The 20,671-nt window shown below is 63.2% G+C and overlaps 7 protein-coding genes across 7 annotated transcripts; 4 read left to right on the forward strand and 3 right to left on the reverse strand.

The window, feature by feature from the left end:
- The first annotated feature begins 73 nt into the window (after positions 1 to 73).
- UBE2C (ubiquitin conjugating enzyme E2 C) lies at positions 74 to 1,573 on the forward strand. The gene is made up of 6 exons (XM_014284766.3): positions 74 to 441; positions 515 to 542; positions 623 to 709; positions 829 to 1,033; positions 1,165 to 1,224; positions 1,359 to 1,573. Exons 1-6 carry the CDS (start codon positions 341 to 343, stop codon positions 1,415 to 1,417), a joined length of 540 nt encoding a protein of 179 aa, XP_014140241.2. The 5' UTR covers positions 74 to 340; the 3' UTR covers positions 1,418 to 1,573.
- A 128-nt stretch (positions 1,574 to 1,701) lies between these two features.
- Positions 1,702 to 2,787, reverse strand: LOC114017462 (regulator of G-protein signaling 9-binding protein-like). The gene is given in 3 exon segments (XM_027813544.2): positions 1,702 to 2,131; positions 2,134 to 2,319; positions 2,432 to 2,787. Coding segments are annotated over 3 exon segments (630 nt in total). The 5' UTR covers positions 2,625 to 2,787; the 3' UTR covers positions 1,702 to 1,880.
- Positions 2,788 to 3,399: 612 nt separating this feature from the next.
- TNNC2 (troponin C2, fast skeletal type) lies at positions 3,400 to 5,253 on the reverse strand. The gene is made up of 6 exons (XM_005444958.3): positions 5,137 to 5,253; positions 4,382 to 4,433; positions 4,134 to 4,277; positions 3,942 to 4,056; positions 3,725 to 3,861; positions 3,400 to 3,645 (listed from the first exon to the last, which is right to left on the reverse strand). Exons 1-6 carry the CDS (start codon positions 5,146 to 5,148, stop codon positions 3,614 to 3,616), a joined length of 492 nt encoding a protein of 163 aa, XP_005445015.1. The 5' UTR covers positions 5,149 to 5,253; the 3' UTR covers positions 3,400 to 3,613.
- A 1,131-nt stretch (positions 5,254 to 6,384) lies between these two features.
- SNX21 (sorting nexin family member 21) lies at positions 6,385 to 8,926 on the forward strand. Its single transcript, XM_055722062.1, has 3 exons — positions 6,385 to 7,233; positions 7,389 to 7,543; positions 7,848 to 8,926. The coding sequence occupies exons 1-3, from the start codon at positions 6,966 to 6,968 to the stop codon at positions 8,517 to 8,519; spliced, it is 1,095 nt and encodes a 364-aa protein (XP_055578037.1). The 5' UTR covers positions 6,385 to 6,965; the 3' UTR covers positions 8,520 to 8,926.
- Positions 8,927 to 9,261: 335 nt separating this feature from the next.
- Positions 9,262 to 11,880, reverse strand: ACOT8 (acyl-CoA thioesterase 8). The gene is made up of 6 exons (XM_055722068.1): positions 11,698 to 11,880; positions 11,481 to 11,617; positions 10,783 to 11,008; positions 10,356 to 10,513; positions 9,788 to 9,979; positions 9,262 to 9,688 (listed from the first exon to the last, which is right to left on the reverse strand). The coding sequence occupies exons 1-6, from the start codon at positions 11,832 to 11,834 to the stop codon at positions 9,570 to 9,572; spliced, it is 969 nt and encodes a 322-aa protein (XP_055578043.1). The 5' UTR covers positions 11,835 to 11,880; the 3' UTR covers positions 9,262 to 9,569.
- A 162-nt stretch (positions 11,881 to 12,042) lies between these two features.
- Positions 12,043 to 15,400, forward strand: ZSWIM3 (zinc finger SWIM-type containing 3). The gene is made up of 2 exons (XM_055722051.1): positions 12,043 to 12,268; positions 13,511 to 15,400. The coding sequence occupies exons 1-2, from the start codon at positions 12,114 to 12,116 to the stop codon at positions 15,390 to 15,392; spliced, it is 2,037 nt and encodes a 678-aa protein (XP_055578026.1). The 5' UTR covers positions 12,043 to 12,113; the 3' UTR covers positions 15,393 to 15,400.
- Positions 15,401 to 15,678: 278 nt separating this feature from the next.
- ZSWIM1 (zinc finger SWIM-type containing 1) lies at positions 15,679 to 17,810 on the forward strand. Its single transcript, XM_055722057.1, has one exon. The coding sequence runs from the start codon at positions 15,689 to 15,691 to the stop codon at positions 17,372 to 17,374; it is 1,686 nt and encodes a 561-aa protein (XP_055578032.1). The 5' UTR covers positions 15,679 to 15,688; the 3' UTR covers positions 17,375 to 17,810.
- The last annotated feature ends 2,861 nt before the right edge of the window (positions 17,811 to 20,671 follow it).

Here is a 20,671-nt window from a genome sequence, read left to right on the forward strand (position 1 = left end):
GGCGGGACCAGGTGGGGTGGGGCCAGGCGGGACGAGACCGGAGCGGAGCGGCGAGACGAGCCGAGCCGAGCCGACACGAGCCGAGCCGACACGAGCCGAGCCGGGCACCGGCAACAGATCTTGGCACGGCAGAGACCCGCCGCCGCTGTTCGGCACCGGGAGAGCCGCAGGAGGGCCCGGGACCCGCGCCGAGTGCAGTCGCGGGCGGAGGGAGGGAAGGAAGGAGGGAGCAGGGCCCGGTGCGGCGCCGCCCGGGAGCGGTAGCTGCGTCCAACGCCCGCCAACGGGCGGGCAGCGGCGGCCGGAGGCGGGTGCGCCGCTCGGGTTCCCGGGAGCTGCCATGGCCTCACAGAACGCCGACCCCGCCGCGGTGCCCAGCGTGGCCGCCCGCAAGGCGGCTGAGGCAGGGGCCACGGCGGCCCGCGGCTCGGTGGGGAAGAGGTGAGCTGGGCCCGGGGCGGGCGCTGGGGGCTGCCCCGCCGGCCCGGCCCGGTAACGTGTGCTTCCCCCGCAGGCTGCAGCAGGAGCTGATGGCGCTCATGGTGAGTAGGGTCCCGGGGGAGGGGGTCCCCGGGGCCGGTCCCAGGGGGTCCCGGGCCGCTCTGACGGGCTGTCCCCGCAGATGTCTGGTGACAAAGGCATCTCTGCCTTCCCCGAGTCCGACAACCTCTTCAAGTGGATCGGGACCATCGATGGCGCCGCCGGCACGGTGAGCAGCTGGGACCCTGCTCCCCCCGGCCGAGGAGGGTGGTCCCACTCCTCGCTGTGCCCCCCGGGGCTCCCCTTCCCCCCAGGGCTGTGCTCCCAGCCCCTGACTCCTGCCCCCAGGCCTACGAGGAGCTGCGGTACAAGCTGTCGCTGGAGTTCCCCAGCGGGTACCCCTACACAGCGCCCACAGTGCGATTCCTGACGCCCTGCTACCACCCCAACATTGATACTCAGGGCAACATCTGCCTCGACATCCTCAAGGACAAGTGGTCAGCCCTCTATGATGTCCGCACCATCCTGCTCTCCATCCAGAGCCTGCTGGCAGGTGAGTCCCATGGCCAGGTTATGGTGGGGGGCTGGGGCTGGTGGCAGGGTGTGTGTCCCCCAGCACAGCACTGGGCGGTGGGACTCGGGGTTCCAGGCCGCCCCACCTGCTGACACAGCTCCCATGCCCAGAGCCAAACATCGAGAGCCCCCTGAACACACATGCTGCTGAGCTCTGGAAGAACCAAGCTGGTGAGTGCCCCGGGGCAGAAACACCCCTCCCTCCCTTTGGGGCGGGCAGCAGCACAGCCTCCCAGTCCTGCTGTGTGCCTGGCTCTGCAGCTGCCCTGGGACCCTCAGCCCTGTCCCCCCCCCTCTTTCCTTAGCCTACAAGAAGTACGTGCGGGAGACATACTCTAAGCAGGCCAAGAGCCAGGAAACCTGACTGATGCTGCTGCCACTGCTCCCTGTTGTACCCAGGCCTCTGTCTGCTCCCTGTCCAGCTGCTCTCTGCGGCTTTCTGTATCATAGGCTGTTCTTAAATTAATTTTGCAGTCCCAGCCACGGTTAATGTATAAATAAATGCACATTTATAACTCTTCCGGGGGTATTGTTGCAGCTTGGCACCCTGTCAGTGCCCAGAGGCACCTACTCTGTCAGCTCGGCCCCTCTGCAGGCATGGGCATGAAGGGAGGGACACCGATCCCCCTGGGGTAACACGGGCTTCATTAACGATTGGGGTGCCTGGAGCTGGTCCCGTTCCCTCTGCAGGGTGAGGGCAGCCCCCAGCATCACCTGCCAGGGTAGGGGAACGGGGTCTGCGGTGGTACCTAGGGCCCCATCACCTACTCTGCGATGCCTGACTGCAAGGGAGTGCCAGCCCTGCCGCCTCCTCTCCTGTCCCCTGGTCAGAGCACCCTGCAACAGTGCCCAGCATGAGCCCCCCCACCCAAGCCATGGGTGCTGCAGTGCCACCTGGCCCCCACCGGCTGTGTGGCCTCCACCATCCACAGCGGGATGTTGGCTCTACTCTCCATCTCCACTAGCATGGCCCTCACCTGCTCGATCTCCTCCTCCAGGCATGGGATGGATGGGGGCTGTGTGGGATCCCCCCCACACCGGTTCCTCTTGTGGCTAGGCAGCTCCCAGCCCTCCAGTCTGTGTGCATTGGAGCAGTGCTACCCCCCAGCACAGAGAAGAGCTGGCAGAGGTGGTGGGCTTGGCACAGGTCCTCTAGGAAGAGCTCCAGGGCAGAGAGGAACAGCACCCACAACCTCTCCAGCTCCTGTCGCTCCTTGGGGCTCACTGGTGCCTGCCGCAGCCCTGCCAGCAACACACACTGCAGCCCTGCAGGATGAGGGATACTGAGCCGGGCTGGCCCCAGAACCCCTCACCTACCCTGGTGCAGGTGCTGGGGGGGCACTGCAGTTGCTGCCCGGTGCAGCAGCTCCCTCCTTACCATTTCTGAGCTCACTGGCCTCCAAACTCCTCCTGCACCGCTATTCCCGCAGCCAAAGGCTGTCGGCACTGCCTCCAAGCTGCAGCACCAGCTGCCGGTGCCTGGCTGTGGCCTTGCAGAGGGCTGCCTGGGCTGCTGCACACATCCCTACCGTCCCTGCTGTACGGCATGTGGCCCATCCTCCCCATGCCATCGTACCCAGTGAGGGCAGGGTCAGGACCTTCTGGGGCCACCCCTGGCTCCCCACAGGGCTCAGCACATGGGGATGTGACAGGCTTTGAGCTGCGTCCTGCCAGCTGCCTGGTGCTGGTCCCACTGGCCCCACGTGTGTCAGGCGCTCCCTGGTCCAGGAAGCATCCCTGCCTCGTCCCCTCCTGCTGTGCTCCCTGGCTGGAGTGGTGGCAGAGCTGCTGCAAGGGCCCGGTGTCCCCAGGGAGCAGTGATGCATGACAGGCTGGCACAGACTGTCCAGGCCCACAGGCTCCAGCGTTGCCTTGACTCCACAGGGAGGGGGCTGCTGCTGTCCCCACCACCACCTTATTGCCAGGTCCTCTGTGCCATTCTGGGTGGGATGCAGAGGTCCTGGTGTGGGGCAGGCAGTAGTGGCCCCCAGATCCCCTTGTGGTTCCCACCACCCTGCCCCAGAGAGGGTAGGAGCAGCTCCTCCCTCCTGTGCCACCAGCTCCCAGAGCTCTGCGGGGACCCCTCGGGGCCGTGCTCCCTCGCCTGCTGGTGTGTGAGCCAGCCGCTCCGCATGGAAACTCTGAGGTCAGCGCTGGCGCCCGCCCAGCAGCCCGTGGGAACCGTGGCCCTAGGCTGCCCCCGTGCCCCCCAGCACGGCCGCGCTGGGTGAGCCTGACTGGCATGCGGCACCTGCCCAGGCACATCCCCCTCTGGGGGAGCAGTGCGGGGGCACAGTGCCATGGCCCCCTCCCCATGCAAACCCGGTGAAGTTTCGCACCGGCGTCTCAAGCCTTTCCCCTTTTATTGAGGCTCAGACTGAAACCACGTGCAAGAGGCTGGAGGAGAAGCTGGGCCGCCAGCAGCGGGGCAAGACCAAGGCCCCGGCCCAGGGCAGGGCCCCAGCTGGGGAGGGCAGCCGGGTGCTGTGCAACTGCTGCTCCCTTGGGGGTGGTGGAGCGGGGCAGGGTGCAGCAGCCGGCCCGAGGAATGACTGGTCCCTTACTGCACACCCTCCATCATCTTCAGGAACTCTGCAAGAGAGTGGCACCCTCAGCCCACGGTCCTGCCTGGGGTGTGTGGCACAGGCGCTCAGCCAGAGCTGCCACTCACCATCAAAGTCGATGCGGCCATCATTGTTCTTGTCTGAGTCCTTCATCAGGTCCTCTATGTCCTCTTCAGTGACGTGCTCCCCGGTGGCCCTCAGGATCTCGCCCAGTTCCTCAATGTCAATGAACCCATCCGCATTCCTGTAGGAGGGTGACGGCAGGACGCGGCCATGCTTGCCCCTGCAGGCAGGACAGGCTGGCATCCCTCTCCCCCCACTCACCGGTCAAAGATGCGGAAGCAGTTGGCCAGCTCCTCCTCAGACTTGCCCTTGGCATCCTCTTTCATCTGGCGCACCATCATCACCAAGAATTCCTCAAAGTCAATGGTGCCGCTGCCTGTGGGAAAGAAACTGAGCACAGGTCAGGGTGCCAGCCTGGCACCCATCGCCCACCACCCCCCAAAGGCTGCTCACCATCCTCATCCACCTCCTCTATGATGGCATCCAGCTCTTCCTTGGTGGGGTTCTGGCCCAGCATCCTCATCACCGTCCCCAGCTCCTTGGTGCTGATGTCCCCGCCGCCATCCGCATCAAACATGTCAAAGGCGGCTTTGAACTCTGTGGGGAAGGGGGTCAGGGCTGGGCAGTGCACAGGACAGGGCCACGGCAGTGGGACAGAGCCCGCCGGGTCTGGCCCCTCTCCCCACTGCTCCTGCACTCACCCGCGATCATCTCCTCGCTGAGGAAGGCGCGAGCTTCAGCCTGCTGGTCCGTCTGCAAAGCAAGGCAACGGGGTCACTGTGGCCGTCCGCAGCGTGCCCAGGAGCCCCCAGCACAGTGAGGCACAGGGGTGTGGGGTGAGCCCCTGCCCAGCCGGCGTGTGACGCCATGCCGGGGCAAGCTGCGGCCCCCAGCCATCCCCACAGCTCTGGTGCTGCCTGGACATTTGCGAGGGCGGGGGAGCTGCTGTCTGTGTGTGCCGCCTTGGCATCTCAGGTATGCAGCGCTATTTTTGGGGTCTCCTCAGCTCCCCTTATAGGGATCAGTGGGGCCACAGCCACGGGCACCTGTTGGCCCTGATCAAGTTTCTCCTGGAGGCGTGGGCTGGCTGTTGAGCCGGCTACGATGCTGTGTCGCATGACCCAGCACTCAGCTTTCAGCCACCCTCTGCCACTGCCACCTCTGCACAGCCCTGTGCTCCGGCCAGGACTGAGCCAGTGTCCCCGGGGCACCCGCACCCTTCAGGCAGCCATGCAGCCCCCCCAGAACACAGACACTGTGCTGCCCTGATGCCTCCCTGCCCTCACACGCCATGGCTAGCCCAGCCCCGGGGACCCCCTCCCACTGCTGTCCATGGAGGCATCTCAGCAGCAAACCCCCCCGGGTGCATGCAGTGCCCAACGCCTCCTGCCCTGCTGGGTCTCGCCCCAGCACACAGCGCATGGCATACAGCACACGGCAGCATGGGGGCTCTTACCATTGAAGGCATCTTTGCTGCTTTCCTCCCCTAGGGAGTCACCACCTCCTGCAGCAGTAGTCCCTAGAAGCTCCCTGGTGCTCCTGGCACCCCAATTTGTAGCGTCCCTGCCACGTGGCGTGCCCCCAGCTGTGGCCCCGGCAGCCTATCAGCTCCCCGGTGGCAATCAGGCCCCGCTCATTGGCAACAGGCGCATTTTACCTAATTTAGCCAAAACGTTATTGGCCAAGAGCTGGGGATTAACCGTGGGTCTGAAGCTGGGATAGAAATTCAAGCCCTCCGGGGAGGGACACTGGAGCCTTGGCTGGAGGGTGGCTCTTCTGCCCCCTCCCCCTCCCAGCACCCTCCAGCCCAGGGCGGCTCAGCAAGGAGGGGGTTAAAAATAGCCCAGACAAGGGGGCCAGGGCCTCCCCCTGCACCAAGCTGTCTACCCCAGCACCCTGACCATTACCTGCTCCCCTGCTGAACCCCAGACCTGAAGCCGTGCCTGGGGCAGGCTCCCAGCATGGGACTGGGCTCCCCCAGTCCAGGGTCACCTCCCTCATCCCCACAAGACCCCGGGGCCTCCAGCCTTGCCGTGCCACCTCCAACCCCCTCCCTCCACTCCCTTTTTCTGCTTGGGTGGGCCGGTTGCGGCACCCCAGCCCAGGTGAGGAAGGGGTCCCCGGCGGGGGGCCTGGGGTATGATGCCCTGGGGGGGGGCAGAGCGTGCCCCCCCTGCGGTACAGGATTCCTGGCACTTTTGGCACCGAGACTCCAGCTCTGGAAAAGGCCCCATCTTTCTGTGCTGCCAGGGCAGTGGGAAATCTGCCCGGCACCTCCTTGAAGGCTCTGCTCTCACACACCGCAGCCCAAGCCACCCACCTTTGCCATGGCCTGGCTGGGGCTGCCGGTGGTGGGGACACGCTGGCCAAGTGGCCCGTGCCCCAAGGGGGTTGGACGGGGGGCTTGGAGCTGCGGCGGGGTCAGACCCTCTCCTGCAAGGTCACCGGGGGTCAGCACCAGCCCAGGCCCCCGTGCATCCCACCCTGCCTGGCAGCCGGGAAGGGAGGGACAGGGCAAGGCATCGGGGTCCCCAGGCTCTCAGTGCAGAAGCCCCCCAGACCCCCCTGCGCCCACGAGAGCGCAGGGATCCCCACACAAGGTGCTGGAGCAGGGCGCAGCGGGTGTGCAGGGCAGAGCGATGGCAGCAGCTGGGCCGGTTCCTCGGTATTAATAGACATTCCCAAGAAAGTGGCGAGGCAGCAGTGGGCACGGCACTAAATAAGGCTGGCCGGGGCGAGGGGGTGCTGGGGCAGCCCAGGGGATGTCCCGCAGGGGCAGTGGCACAAGCAGGGTCGGGACGCGGCGTGCAGGGTGCAGGGTATGGGTGTGCCGGGGTACGGGGACCCCGCAGTGCCAGGCGCCGCGGTGAGGGACTGCTGTGGCTGCGGGCAGGGGGCCGCGGGGCGCTGCCCAGGCAGGGGACAAGGGGAGCAGTGACCGGCGGGGGCCAGGGACCGCGGGCAGAGCCGCCCTGAGCCGTGCCGTGCCGTGCCGGCCCCGCCGCAGCGATCCGGGTTCCCGGCGGAGGCGGAGCCGTGCAGGGAGGATCCCGGGCCGAGCCGCGGCGGAGCGGCCATCGCTCGGCACCGCCTGTCTCGGGGCAGCACGGTACGGGCCGGTCCCGCACCCAACGCGGCTGCACCGGGCAGGGGGCGTGGGAGCGGGGCCAGGGGGTGTCGCGGGGCCGGCGCCGGCCGGGCCGTGGTGGGCGGCAGCCCTTGGCCCCCAGCCCATCCCGCCGCCTTGGGGCGGCCGGGCCTGACGCGCTGCCCGGCCCAGGCGGGATGGCCGCCCGCATCCTGCACCGCCTGCGGCACGCACTGGCCGGGGAAGGTGGCCGGGAGGAGCGGGTGCGCGGTGGCTGCGAGGCCGAGGACTTCCCGGAGAGCTCAGAGCTGGAGGACGACACGGAGGGGCTGTCAACGCGCCTCAGTGGCACCCTGAGCTTCACCAGCCACGAGGAAGAGGAGGAGGAGGAGGAGGAAGGCGCTGGAGAGGAGCTGGGAGAGCCGCCACAGGCCATGGGGGCGGCAGCCGGTGCGGAGGATGGAGGCAGGTGCTGGGGTCGGTGTGCTGGGGGGGCCGAGGCGGCAGCACCCTTGTGGAGGGGACCCAAGCGATGGTGGGGGCCAGCAGCCTGGAGATGCTGGGGTGCTGGGAGAGCCCCGTCTGCGCAGGGTTGGGCTGACGCCCCTCTCCCGGTGCAGAGTGGGGCCCTGCAGCCGAGCGTGCTGGCGGCAGCCTGCTGACCCGGCAGCTGCAGGAGCTGTGGAGGAAGTCGCGGGGCAGCCTGGCTCCACAGCGGCTGCTCTTCGAGGTCACCAGCGCCAGCGTGGTCAGCGAGCGCTCCTCCAAGTACGTGGTGAGTGAGCCCGGTGGGGCTGGGTAGGCGCAGGGCGGGCACAGATCCTGCTCCCTCCTGGGGCAGGGGTCCCATGGGGCTGGCGCTTATTTCTCTCTGTCTTTCCCTGTGCTGCTCGGATGATGCTGGCGGCTCAGATGAGCCTCAGGTAAGTATTGCCAAGAGGTGCTGTGGCAGCCCAGCCTGCTCCCTCCTGCCCAGGCAAACCCCCCTGTGGCCTGTCTTTGGCTGTACACCTGGTTCTGCCTGGCCCCACGGGAGCGCTTGCCCACGGCACCGCCCTGACACCCGGCTCCCCCCACAGCTCTACACCATCTACTTGATCCGCTCCGGCCGGTTTGACAAGGCCCCTGCCGCCATCGCCCGGCGCTACTCGGACTTTGAGCAGCTGAACCGCCGCCTGCGCAGCCGCTTCGGCTGTGACATGGCTGGCATCACCTTCCCCAGGAAGAGGCTGCGCCGGAACTTCACCGCTGAGACCATTGCCAAGCGGAGCCGAGCCTTTGAGCAGTTCCTGTCCCACCTGCACTCCATTGCCGAGATCCGCCGCTCCCCCGAGTTCCTTGAGTTCTTCTTCCTGCAGGACCTGCAAGCCGCACAGCGCCTGACCTGCACTGGCATGTACCGCGAGGCCCTGGCCACCTGGGCCAATGCCTACCGGCTGCAGGACCGGCTGGGGGTGTGCGGCTCCGGCCGCTTCCTCCTGACACTGGCTGGGCTGGCCGTCTGCCACCAGGAGCTGGATGAGCTTGGTGAGGCCCATGGCTGCTGCGAGCAGGCGCTGCAGCTGCTGGAGGCCCAAGGCAGCCACCCATTGCTGGGGCCCTTCCTGCAAGCCCACGTCCACCTGGCCTGGAAAGTGGGCAAGGACAAGCGGCGTTCAGAGGCTCGGCTGCAGGACCTGCGGGAGGCTGGGCCACCCCTGCAGCAGCAGCCCACCCTGAAGGAATGCCTGATCAAGGAGCCTCTGGAGTAAGCATCCCACCACCGGTGCCCCCACGGTGACAGGAGGGCAAGGGGCCCAGGGTGGCTAGAGCAGCAAGGGTGATGCCATCGCTGGGATGGAGCACAGAGGCAGCACTGCGTGTCTATGGATGGCACAGCCCACGCCCAGGAGCTGTCTCAAAAATGCACTTTCTTTGTGGTTAGTCTGTCCTGTGGGGCCGGGCACTCGTGGGTGCTTGTCACCCACTGCCAGGAGCTGGCTCTCCCTCTGCGGGGGGGGTTCTAGTGTGGATGGGACGGAGTTTAGCTGGGATGTACTAGCACTGCATAAGGAAACGGGAAGGCTTCTGGCAGGGTCTGTGGCTCTTGCCAGAAGCTTCCCATAAAACTTATGTAATAAAAAGGACTTTATTGAATAAAGTCTCAGTAGGAAGAAGAGCGAGGCGCCTGCTGTATGTTCAGCTTCACTTCCCCCAGGGCACCATCAGCAGGAAGCCTCGTGTCCCCCATACTGAGGTGGGGAGCTGCCTCATCCCTTTTCCCAGCTCCCAGCTTCCCCTTTTCCAGCTCCCAGTGGCTGGGCGCAAGCCTCAAGGGTGAGCAGAAGCAGCGACTGATGCATCATGGCACAAGGAAGACAGAAGTGAGAAGGGGCACCCACATGTGCCACAGTAGCACTTTCCCCCTCGTGCTGTGGGGGCAGAGGCAGCCCTGGTGCTGCCGACCTTCTCCCTTTCAGGAGAGGGTCCCTCAGGCAAGCATAATCATGGGGCTCAAGGCGACAAAGTCCAGGGAATGGAGCCCAGCCATTCACCTGACATCTTTATTTAAGGCAGGTGAAGGGCAGCTGATCATACTGTACGGTTATGTGCTGTGCAGCAAGCAGTCAGTTGCAGCAGACGCCTCTGCAGGTCCCCATCTGTCGTGGAGGGCCTCTGGCACCAGCTCTCCCCATGGTGCTGGATCCAGCCCAGTCTCCCTTCAAGGCTCATTTCTGCTGCTGCCCAGGTCCCACCTGGCCCACATCTCTCCTGGTCCGTCCCTCGGCGTGCCCAAGCCCCAGCCCGCAGGGGTTTCGCAGCTAGAGCTTGCTCTGGTTTGGCATTTGCTCCACCCTGATGACTCCTTCCTGTGCACAGGTGACAGCCAGGACCCCATCCCTGCGCCACAGCCGTCCCTGCACCAGTCCCCGGCACCCACCTGAAGAGAGAGCCTGTCAGACTGCAGACTGTCAGTCCCTGCAACAGGCAGGGCTGGCCTTTGCCATGCGGGTCCCTGGGGAATGCAGCGGGGACTCACCAGCCCAGGGGCTCTCACACTCGTACAGCATCCAGTGGTCCGCTCGGAAGGGCGCGTGGAACCACATAGAATGGTCAAGGGACACCATGAACTTGATATGGTACTGCCGGTGTGGGAGCAGGGCCGTGCCCAGGAAGGCATAGTCGGAGATGTAGGCAGCCACACAGCAGTGCACCTTCATGTCAGTCTCTCCTGCAAAGCGACCGGCACTGCCTGTCTCCAGCGTGCACTGTACGTGCCCAGCTCCCCCAGGAGCTCTGCTTCCCTGGGGGTCAGCTGCTGGCCAAACAGTGCTGTGATGCTCTTTCAGACCTGCTCTCCTTGCTGTGCCTCCCAAGGAAAGCCGGCCGTGTCTGAGCATGGCACACGGCCATCGCTTCACGCTCCAGCACCCCCACCTGTATTTCAGCCTTGAAATCTCCAGGCTTCCCCACAGGCTAGGGGCACAGTCAGCCTCTGAATCACAGCCCTCTCCGCCCACTCCGTTGCGAGCGTGCTCTAAAGCGCAAGCTGGAGCCTGAGCCCTTCGCTTGTGGGGCAGCTGGACTGCCCTCCTGGCAGGACCCACCTATGTAGCCTCGTGCTCGCACCCAGAAGAGCTGCTTTGGCTCCTGCAGCTCGGAGCAGAATATATCTGGCGGGTTCACGGGTTTGATATCAATTGGCACGTCTTCGGCCTGAATCTTGTTAAGGTGCTTTCTGTATCTCTCCGCCAAGTTAGGATTCCTGTAGACCAACACAGAGAAGTGAGGTTAATGCCAGGCAGGCCAGAGGCACATCCTGCTGGCAGCAGCTTCAGACCAGGGACCCAGGGCCACACAGAAAGGCAACAGGGGCACAGCTCCTGCTCTGTCTGCTTCTCTGCTCCCCAGGTGTATTTGGGAACTCCTCAGGCTGTTGCCTCAATTCTCTCCCACCTGCTTTTGCCCCTGCACCTCCGTAAGCTGCAGCTGCAGAGAAGGGCATCTCTGGCATGCCCTGTCTGCCCCACTCACTGCAGGAACTTCTGGATGAGCTCCTCCTGCGTCAGCAGCTTCTCAGGGGGTGGCACGGCAGGCATGGTGAACTGGTGCTGCACCGGGCTGCACTGGGAGAGCTGGAAGGAGGCCTGGCAGGTGAAGATCGGCTTTCCATGCTGGATGGCCTTTACAGAACGAACAGAGAAGCTCTTCCCTGTACGGGTCCGTTCCACCTCGTACAGCACTGGCACCTTGGGGTCCCCTGGGACAGAAAAGGGACGTTCTGCTGTCGGACCACCACGCACCACAGAGGGGACCTGACCTACAGATGCTGAGCACTGGGGCCAGGCGGGCTGAGCCCACTGTGCCCTGAACCATCAACACCCTCTCTCTGCTGTGCTGGAGCCAGGATGGCAGCATCTGCCCACCCATGTGGGCCTCAGCCGCGGCTTCCCCAGCCCCTCAACCACTGGAGTCACTGCCTGGTCCCGGTCCCGCCATAAGCCCCAGCCTCCCCGACCCCCTGCACCCCATCCTGCCCCTCCACAATCACCCCTCTGCCCCACTGAGCTCTCTCCCTCAGCTCCGGGCACCCCCCGGCCAGCAGCCCGGCCTGCCCCCGGGCCCAGACCTGCCCACCCCCGCCCTTCCCACTCCGGCGCCCCAGCCGCGGGGCTCCCCGCCCGGCCCCGCTCCCCGCAGCGCGGCTCCCCCCGCGCCCGGCCCCGGCCCACCTGCCCGCACGAAGTAGCAGTGCAGCGAGTGGACCTGCTCGTCGCGGCTAACGGCGCGGGCGGCCGCCACCAGGGCCTGCCCCACGATCTGCCCGCCGAAGAGCCGCTGCGTGGCGGGCACCCAGTGGTGCCGGCCCCTGCGGGGGAGAGGGCGGCGGCGGTGAGGGCGGCGGCGCGGAGGGCGGCCCGACCCCGGCGCCCCGGCGGCCCCGCGCACCTGAAGAGGTCGAGCTCCAGCCGCTCCAGGTTCAGCACGCTCGTGATCAGCACGCTCCGCAGGTCTCCGGCCGGCGGCCGCCCCGGCCCCGGCCCCGGCCCCGCGCCCGCTCCCCCGGCGTCGCCCGGAGCTGCCATCTCCGAGGCGGCCCAGCAGCCCTGACAGCGGCAACACCCGGCCGCTGCGCGGCGCAGCGGCAAGTACCGCCCACCCGCGAGGCAAAGACAGCCAGCTGATTGGTCTCTGAGCTGTCAGTCACCCGGGCCGTGGCAGAAAGCTCTGGGATGGTTGGCTGGCCTCCTGCCCGTCCGGAGAGTACGCCTGTAATTGGCCAGACTCATAGTGTGGGCGGTGCCCCAGCTGGTTTAATATGGCTTCTTCCTGCTGGAGAGGAGGCTGCAGGTGTCAGGTCTGCCATGGAGCTGGGCTCTTGCTTCAGGAGCTACGAGGCCTTCAGGGAGCGCTTCCGCGCCTACAAGAGGGCGCAGGGCTGCCGCTACGCTCTGCGGAGCTGCGTCTCTGTCCGCTGCCACAACCGGCAGCACGGCACCACCGTCCGCGAGGATGTCATGTAAGGCCACCGCGGTGCGCAGCCCTGCCCGGCCGGGCCGGCTCGGCTCGGTGCCTGGCCCCGGCACCCCCGGGCAGGGCCTGCGCCCCGCGCTGGGCTCCAGGGGGTTCGGTGCTCCCCGCGCGGGTCCGGGGAGTGAGCCCATGCGGGAGCGCCCTGCCCGCAGGGAGCGGCGTCAGCAGCTCTGGCCCCCAGCCCAGCCCCTTCCACGGGGCGTCAGCTCCTGCCAGCACCTGGCCGAGTGCTACTGTAACCGGGGCTGCCCGCGGTTGCGGAAGGGTTCATCCTGCTAGCCTAACAGGCCTGCAGAGGAGAGTGCTGTTGGTTATGTCAGGCGCTTGCTGTTTTCATAGTCTCGACTGTTCCTGTGTTGCTTACCCCCCGTTGCTGTGTCCCAGCCCTGTTGCTCCCCCTCATGCTCCAGCTAGCGCTCTGCTGTCCTGCTTGGCTCTGTTCAAACCCTGCCTTTTGGCTCAACAATTCTTGCTGCCTCTTGCAGCAAAACCTGTACCTTTCACCTTTGAAGTCACCCTCATGGGACATTGCTGGCTAACTACAGCTCCTGCCTTTTTCTTCTCAAGTAGCAAGACACTAAGTACTGGCTGCTGGCATTCCCCAGCTGCTTTCACCTCATTGCAATGGCAAGGTGCTGTCGGGTTTCCCTCTCAGTGCTGGATTCCACAGCCTTCACTTACCTGAGCAGGTCTAGCGATACTGCCTCATTTCTGTGCAAGTCGGTGGATCCACTTGTGTGCACAAAGGCTACAAGGTCATTCTCCACTCACACAACTGCTCCCCTTGCTGCCTTAAAATATAATTTAATCGTGTGCCTTGAAGCCTTTCTTGCTGTGTTCTAGCCTGCTCCTCCAGATGCAGAGGAGTTGCAGAAATGATATGTGCTTTAAGGGAGTTAGGCACACATGCACCCAGGTATCAAGTTTTTGTTAACGGCTTTGCTGTTTCTGGAGAGCAGAAACAGGCATTGCTGGGATCAAGAGCAGGGGCTGCTTTATGGTGTCTGGTTGTGGCAGTTACGACTCTTAGTTCATTTGTTTTTCCTGTATTTGAGCTTTCTTACCCCAGGCTTTGCTGAGCGGAAAGCCAGCTCGTCTGACTGGCGTATGTGTTTTTTGTGTGCTCGCTAATTGAATATAGTGTCAGCATGCAAGAAAAGTCAAAACTAAATGCTGGCAGCCCATGCCACCATTGCTTGCCCCATTAATGCCTTCTCAACGTTTGCAGGTTCATGGAGGTTAAGTTTGGTTGTGCCCGGGCCCAAAAATACAACAAGAAGAGAAAGCAGCAGCCCAGCTTGTGTCCAGCTTATTTTGTGTTGCAATATAAAGAAGACATAGACCAGCTTGTGATCAGCGATCTGAACAGCAACCACGTCCATGCAGGCCCGGTTTTTTCCCTGACCAGAGCCGCTGCCCTGATGGCAAGCACTACGGAACGCGACAGCCCCGCAACAAAACCGCTAAAGCAACAGCAGGCGGGCGGGACTGAGAGTGGTGCTGCAGCAGCAGAGGACTCCTACGCAGTCATGGGACAACCGGTAGATGGGGCGCCTGCTCCGTACGGGGCTCCTGCGCTCCCTGAGGCAGCAAAGGAAAATGCTTCGGCCTCGGCACTAGTCAGGGTTGCCGAGGTAATGAAAACCTTTCTGACAGAGAACAAGGGCTCCCTGGCCTCAGTTAGCACAGACAGGGACCATGGCCTGGACAGACTCAGCTTCCAGACCAGGCAGATGAAGAGCTGGTTCGTGCGGTTCCCCGAGAGCCTCCTGCTGCACAGAGTGCTGAGTGAGGCGGGACATGTTCTCTATGCTTTCCTTGTAGAGAGCAAGGAGCAAGTAGGGAAGGTGGTGCACTTGTCACTGCTGAAGGATGACACAGGACACAACGTCAGGGAAATGCTGACCATCTTCAAGGAGTTCAATCCTGAGTGGCAAAAGGTCCAGGCTGTTTTTGTGGACGTGTCCTTCTTTCACAAAGCTGTCCTCCATGAGCTCTTTCCCTCTGCCCAGGTGTTCCTTTCTGTCTATCACACTGTCCGACTGCTTGAGAAGAATGCAGAAGAAGCGGAAATCTCCTCTTCCTTCAAGCAGAACTTGATGCTGGCCTTGCAGAAGGCTGTGTTTTCCCCTTCAGCTGCAAGTCTGGATGCCCTGTTGCCGCTCGTGAAGTGTGTGGTCAGCCCAGAGCTATACAACTATCTGCGAGCCAACTGGTTCTCCTGTGAGCTGCTCTGGTACACGCATGGAAAGAAAGGGCTGCACTCCTGCAGCACACACATGGACAGCCTGGACCTCATCACGCACCGAATAGCTGGTCTCCTTGGCCAACAGCCATCCTTGGAGGCAAGCATTCTTTCTTTTCTGGAGTGTGCAGACTGCCTTGATTCCAGAGGCTCGGAGAGCCTGAACCAGGGTTTCTTGAGCACCAGGGAGGATGGCTGGAGCAGCCTCCAGGAGAAACCTGATGCATGTGCTGGTGCTGCAGCAGAACCAGGCCCCATTTTTGGCTCTCCGGCTCTTGCTGATTGCCCTGAGCCCACTGCGCAGGCTGCTGCGGTGGGGACGGGGTGCATGCTGGCTGCACTCCGGGAGAGCTGTGGGGAGCTAGGCTACTGGCTGTGCCTGAAGGAGTGGGAGGTGGTGCAGACGTCCACGCAGCTGCTCAGCCCTGCCTCGGGCAGCCTCAGCGTTTGGCTGCTGGAAGACGCGCACCGGGTGAGCTGGGACTGCCGGAGCTGTAGCTGCTGCTTCCAGCGCCGCTACCGGCTGCCCTGCAGGCACGTCCTGGCCGTGCTGCAGGTGCACAGGGGCCATGTGGAGGAAGGCATGGTGTGCAGGCGCTGGCAGAGGAGGTACCAGCACCTCCTGGCCCCCGGGGCCAGCCTCCCGGGCTTCGGTGGGGGCTCGGCAGGCGGCCGGCCGCTGGGCAGAGAGGAGAGAGCCCGGTTCCTCAGCCTGGAGCTGGCCAACCTGCTGCTGCAGAGCGAGGGGCGGGAGCTGGAGGAGCGCAGCTCCGCGCTGGCAGCTATCCTGGCGGCCTGGGCTCGGTCACCGGAGCCGGGGGAGGCGGCCGGGAAGAAGCCGGTGCCCCCGCACTGCTCTGGGTAACGGAGGCCGCCCAGGAAATGCGAGGTGGTGGAGTGGAGCCCGCGGCGGCCGCTCCCGGCAGCGCCCGAGGCCGCCGGTGCCGCCGCCCGGCAGCGACGGGCCGCGCCCGGCCGGCAGGGGGCCTGGCGCGCTGCCTGACGTCATGGCGCGCCCCACGGTGATTGGTGGCGCTGCTGGCAGGGAGCGGGGCACGCCGGGATGCGCTCCCCGGAGGCGGCGGCGGAGCGGGGCATGCCGGGATATCCCCCCCTCCCGGTAGCGGCGGCGCAGCGTTCGCGGCCCCGGCAGGGCAGGCGATGGCACAGGCCCCGCCGGGCCCGGACCGCGGCTCCTTGGTGGCCTACGAGCCGGGGGCGGGCGGCCGCATGGCCTCCGTCAGCTTCCAGAGCGCTGCCATGGCTAGCGTCTTCGCCCGCTTCCCCCGGGTACTGCTGGTGCACCGGGCCGGTGGGCCGGCGGGCCGCGCGCTCTATGTCTTCCTGGTGGCCGGGCCGGCCCCGGAGCTGCACGGCGGCATGGCCAGGGTGGTGCATCTTGCTGTCCCGCAGAACGAGTCGGTGGGAGGCCTGGCGCGCATGTACGGGGCGTTCAGGGCCTTCAATCCAGCCTGGGCTGAAACCCAGCTCCTCCTGATGGGCCCTGGGCTGCCCCAGCCGTCTGTGCTTGCCCAGGCCTTCCCAGCAGCAGAGGTGCAGCTCTCCATCTTCCACCTCTGCAAGGACCTGCAGCACCAGATCCAGCGGCTGGCCTTGGAGGGCTGCACCGAGCACCTGATCCTGGCTGCCCTGGGTGACACCATGCATGCAGCCACCGAGAGCAGCCGCAGAAAGATGCACGCCCTTCTGAGAGACCTCATGACACCAGACTTGCTGTCTCAGCTCCATGTTCACTGGCTTCTCAATGATGAGATCTGGGCCACGCACAAGGAGAGGACTTGGGGGCAGAGCAGTAACTACTTTAAGGACCTGGAGATTGTCACCCAGGGACTGAGCCAGATTTTCAGCAGTGGGCTCTCTTTGGAGAGCTGCATCACCTCCTTAGCCCAGTACTACCAAAAGTGTGTTTCTAAGAGTGCTCCTAATGCTGTGATTTGCTCTGCTCCCCATCCTGATCACTGTGCTGCTCAGGCAGCTCCCCAAAGTTTGCCTGCCAGGAGTTTGCCTCTTGCCCCTCCAGCATGCCAGCGTAAGCAGTCTCGGAGCTCTGTCCAGGCTTCTGCCACCACAGCAACAGCTCAGCAGCAGTGGCCGGTGCCAGAGTCTCTCACAGCAGCTAAGAGTCCTGTGATTGTTCACAGTCCACCAGCAGCTCTTCATCATCAGCCTGAAACCCCCCAGGCTCTCTTCTTCCAAGGTAAGCCTGCAAGCCCTCAGTTCTCATTAGGTCCTTCATCTCCTGTGGCTAAACTGGAGGCAATGGAAAACCCAGAGGGTGACAGCAAGGACGAGATTAACCGAAGGACTGAAGAACACATTGAGCAGTCATTGAGGGATATTTGCACGGAGCCCGCTGCCAGGCTGTGCCTGAGCGAGTTTGCAGTGGTTCAGAAGTCCGTGCAGCTGATAGGCACTGGGGAGGATGCTCTCAGCGTACAGGTCCTGGAGGATGCCCACAGGGTGGACCTGAAAGGCCTGAGCAGCTGCACTTGCCATTTCAACCAGGTCTTCCAGCTGCCCTGCCGGCACATCTTGGCCATGCTGGATTCGGACAGGAAGACCCTGCAGCCGGAGATGCTCAACAGACAGTGGCAGAAGGGATGTGATGCCCATCAGGCTGAGCAATATGGTGCTGATGGCCTCTTGGAGGTCCTGAAGAGCTCCTGGAATGAGTCTTTGGATAAATCCCTGGTGGTGTCATTCCTCACGGCAGAGATCAGCCGGGTTCTCGCCCACTGCAGCGGGGAGGAGTTTGAGCACAGGTACAGGATCCTCCGGGAGCTGGCTGACAGCTGGATTGGGCCCTACATCGAGGTGAAGCTCTAACACCAAGTGGGACCCAAGCGGGCTGCTTCGTGTGCGGATCCTTGGGAGCAGCTGGGCAGCAGATGTGCAGGAGGCATGTTCATCACTCCACCAGTGTCTTGGCTTCCACCTTTATTCCCCTTAGCCTATCACTCCCTTGAGGGTTGGCATAGAAGGGGCAGCTTGGGTCCTTTATCTGCCAAATGAGTGTTGCCTTTTGCATGGGACAGCTGAGAAACCAGATTGCAAACTCCTGATCATGCTGGATGTGACCAGCTGCTGACCTGGCTAATAGGAGGTGTGGCTGGGAGCCAACCAGGGGTGGTGCAGCGTGGGAGGTGATGGTATAACATGTGACAAAATTACTTGATGCGTGGCCAGTGCCTGCAGGTCCTTCCAGCATCCAGCTGTGATGTGTTGTGCAACAAAGCCAATAAATTGGCCTTGTATTGCTTGGGAGCTGTGTCTGTTTCTGTGCCAGCTGCAGCCGCTCCTCCCTGCGGACAGGACGGTGGGGCTCGCTCACACTGTGAGACCAGGCGGTGCTTTGGACAGGGCTTTGAACAGGGCTTCTTGGTGGTCTTTTCTTACTGTAGCACCCTCCAGGTAGTGGAGTGAGCCTGCTTGTTGGGAGGCAGCAGGTCCGGGGGGGTGGCAATCTCTGCTGCCAGCAGCGCAGCTCATGCTCTGAAGCAGAGTTGTTTGTCTGGTCACGGCAGCTGCTCTCCATTCCTCAGAAAGGGGAACCCGCCCTCCCTTGTCAACAGCTTGTGTGCTGGGGGAGGCTGGAGGGATGCTGCGGGTCACAGTAGTGCCAAATAAAGCTGTGATGAGGTGGGGAGCAAAGGCTTTAAACAAATGGGGTGGGGGAGGAAAAATGTGGGGAAGAGCAAACAAGCCCTGGCCCTCAGGTGCTCTCTGATGGGTCAGCCCCTTGTCACCCCTCACAAGCAAAAGCAATGCCAGTGCCCATTGTGTTGGGACACGGCAGGCTGCGGACATGGCAGGTGCATGTCGGAGACCAACCTCTATCGCTGTGGTTCAGTCACAAATGGTTTGTTTTCTCTGTTTTCTCTGATCAGTGCTTCCTTCCTTAACATTTTTGGTTTCGGTAGAGTCAGCCCGTTGCAGGAGGAGGACTGTTGCAAGGTTGGGGGATTTCCTCTTGATCTACGGTTTTGTTACATTATCTGATACTATCAAATCTAACTAAATGTAGCATCATGTTTCCTAAAACACCCTTCTCCTTTCTGTAAACTTGGAGCTGCTTGTTTCACCCCTCAGCTGTGCTGTCAAAGAGGCCTGGAAGGCTCTGCCTGCCAGACTCCTTGCCATCTTTCATTCTGGCACTGGTGGCACCCCTCTCATTTTCAGAGGGCTTTTCTCTCTGCCTCTTGCTCTGTGCAGCTCTGACCCTGCCTTCCCTCCCAGCCTGGCACAGGCACTGTGGGAACACCAGCTGCCATCCCCACCAGCCAGAGGATGAGGGGTCTGGAGGAAAGTCTGGTGCTGGCTCGTGGAGCTAGGGAATGCTGGGCCCTCTTCCTCAGCCAGCAAGGTGGGATAGCTGGATCCCGCGCTGGCTCACCATGACCGGCTCCATAGCCACAGGCATGTGCCTGAGCAGTGGCTGCTGCCAGCGCAGCTCCTTGGGTGCCGCACATTTCCCTGCGGAGTCTGCCCCATCCCCCTCCCCACTAGGAACACAGGAAATAACTCATCCCTGGTCTTGGGGTAAACATCTTTCCCAAGAGCAAAACTGCCAGGCTGGGACAAGCATATGGCTGTAATTTACCCTCTGTGTGAATGTCATGCTGGGCCCTCCCACACTCCACCTGGCCTTTGCTCTGCTCCACCCGGGCGATCCCAGCTTCACTGTCAGGCTACAGACGGGTCCTGAGCCCAGCAGGGTTGAGGGCCATGCTCACAGGCTCGTGAGCCCAGCATTGTCCCTTGCTGGAGGGGGAACTACTCCCATGAGTGGCTGCTGAAGCACAGGGGGCCTTGGCTCCCTGAGCCCTCCTTTGAGAAGACTCTTCCCACCTTACTGGAAGGCAGCTCCGCTGAAGAACCCCCTGCAGCCAGACAAAATACCTTGACACAGAAGGGGAAGAAAATTCCCTTGGCTGGAGACTAAAAAAACCACAAAGCCATGCCTTTTTTTCCCCAGACAGGAGCCAAGCAGCACACTAGCCCCCAGAGCTGTTCAGTTCAGGCCTTGCCCCATTGAGGACAGGCCTGGTGGTAGGCTTGTATTGAAGCCTTGTGTTTCGGGGTGCCAATCCTGCCAGTGGGGCTGGGTGTCCTGGCTGTGGGGGCTCTGTGGGCCCCACGGTTCCACTAGCACCTGCTGTGGGCAGTGCCAGGAGTTAGCACAGCCCTGATGGCAGCATGCGCATTGCGGGTCGCCCAGCCATCCTTGCTCCCCTGTGTTGCTCCGTGTGCCAGCACCCCCCACAGCGTGTTCTCTTTCTGGCTGGAAGTACTTTATTGCTCATGCTGACCTGCGCTGCACGCTGGCCCTACTGCACCCATCTGCATGGAGGAAAGTTCCTCCAACACACTGCCCATGCTCTCACGTCAGCCCTGCAGCAGCACGTGCTGGGGTCAAGGGGACAGCTGAGGGTGTGGATCCTGCCTGGGGAAGCCCAGTGGGGCTGTTGGTATTGGGGGTGGCCTGGGGCAGCACCCTCAACACCTCACTCGTGTTTGCAGAAGCTCTTCAGTGGTGGGGGCAGGTCCAGGCCGTCGATGGCCAGGCGGTGGACAATGTGCTTCTGGATGACCAGCCGGCAGAGGGTCTGCAGGGAGGGAACTGGAAGAAAACAGAAAGAAGCCACTGAGCTGGCCGAGTTGCTAGCAAGGCTGAGAGCAGAGGGGTGTGGAGGAGATGGGCCTGGAGGCACCATGTTTTAGGGCAGCCAGTGTGTGAGCTTTCTTTGCCCTGAGCTCAAGGTGGCTGTGTAGAAGAGCCGGTGCCAGGCTGCTCAGGCTGGGGCAGGAGCTTGAGGGCCCTGGGTGGTGAAGCTTTTCCCATTAACTCAGAGGAAGGTTGGGAGGACAGTTATGTGACCAAGCTATGCGTTAACATGGCTGGTTTGCATTGTTTTCCATCTGGGGGCTGTTGAGCGACTCCCCAGGGTCCCACGTGCCCACACTGAGCTCTCCTTTCATCCCATTCCCTTGGTCTGCTTCTACTGGTGCCAGTGCCAGGCTCCTGCAATGCCTTTGAAACAATCATCTTCTGAGCCGTTCCCATGGCCACCTGCGCGGGCCCTTACCCAGTTCCTGCTCCTATGACACATGCCCCCATGGGAC

Source organism: Falco cherrug, chromosome 10 (genome assembly GCF_023634085.1).
Source record: "Falco cherrug isolate bFalChe1 chromosome 10, bFalChe1.pri, whole genome shotgun sequence".
In the NCBI taxonomy this organism is placed as follows: domain Eukaryota; kingdom Metazoa; phylum Chordata; class Aves; order Falconiformes; family Falconidae; genus Falco; species Falco cherrug.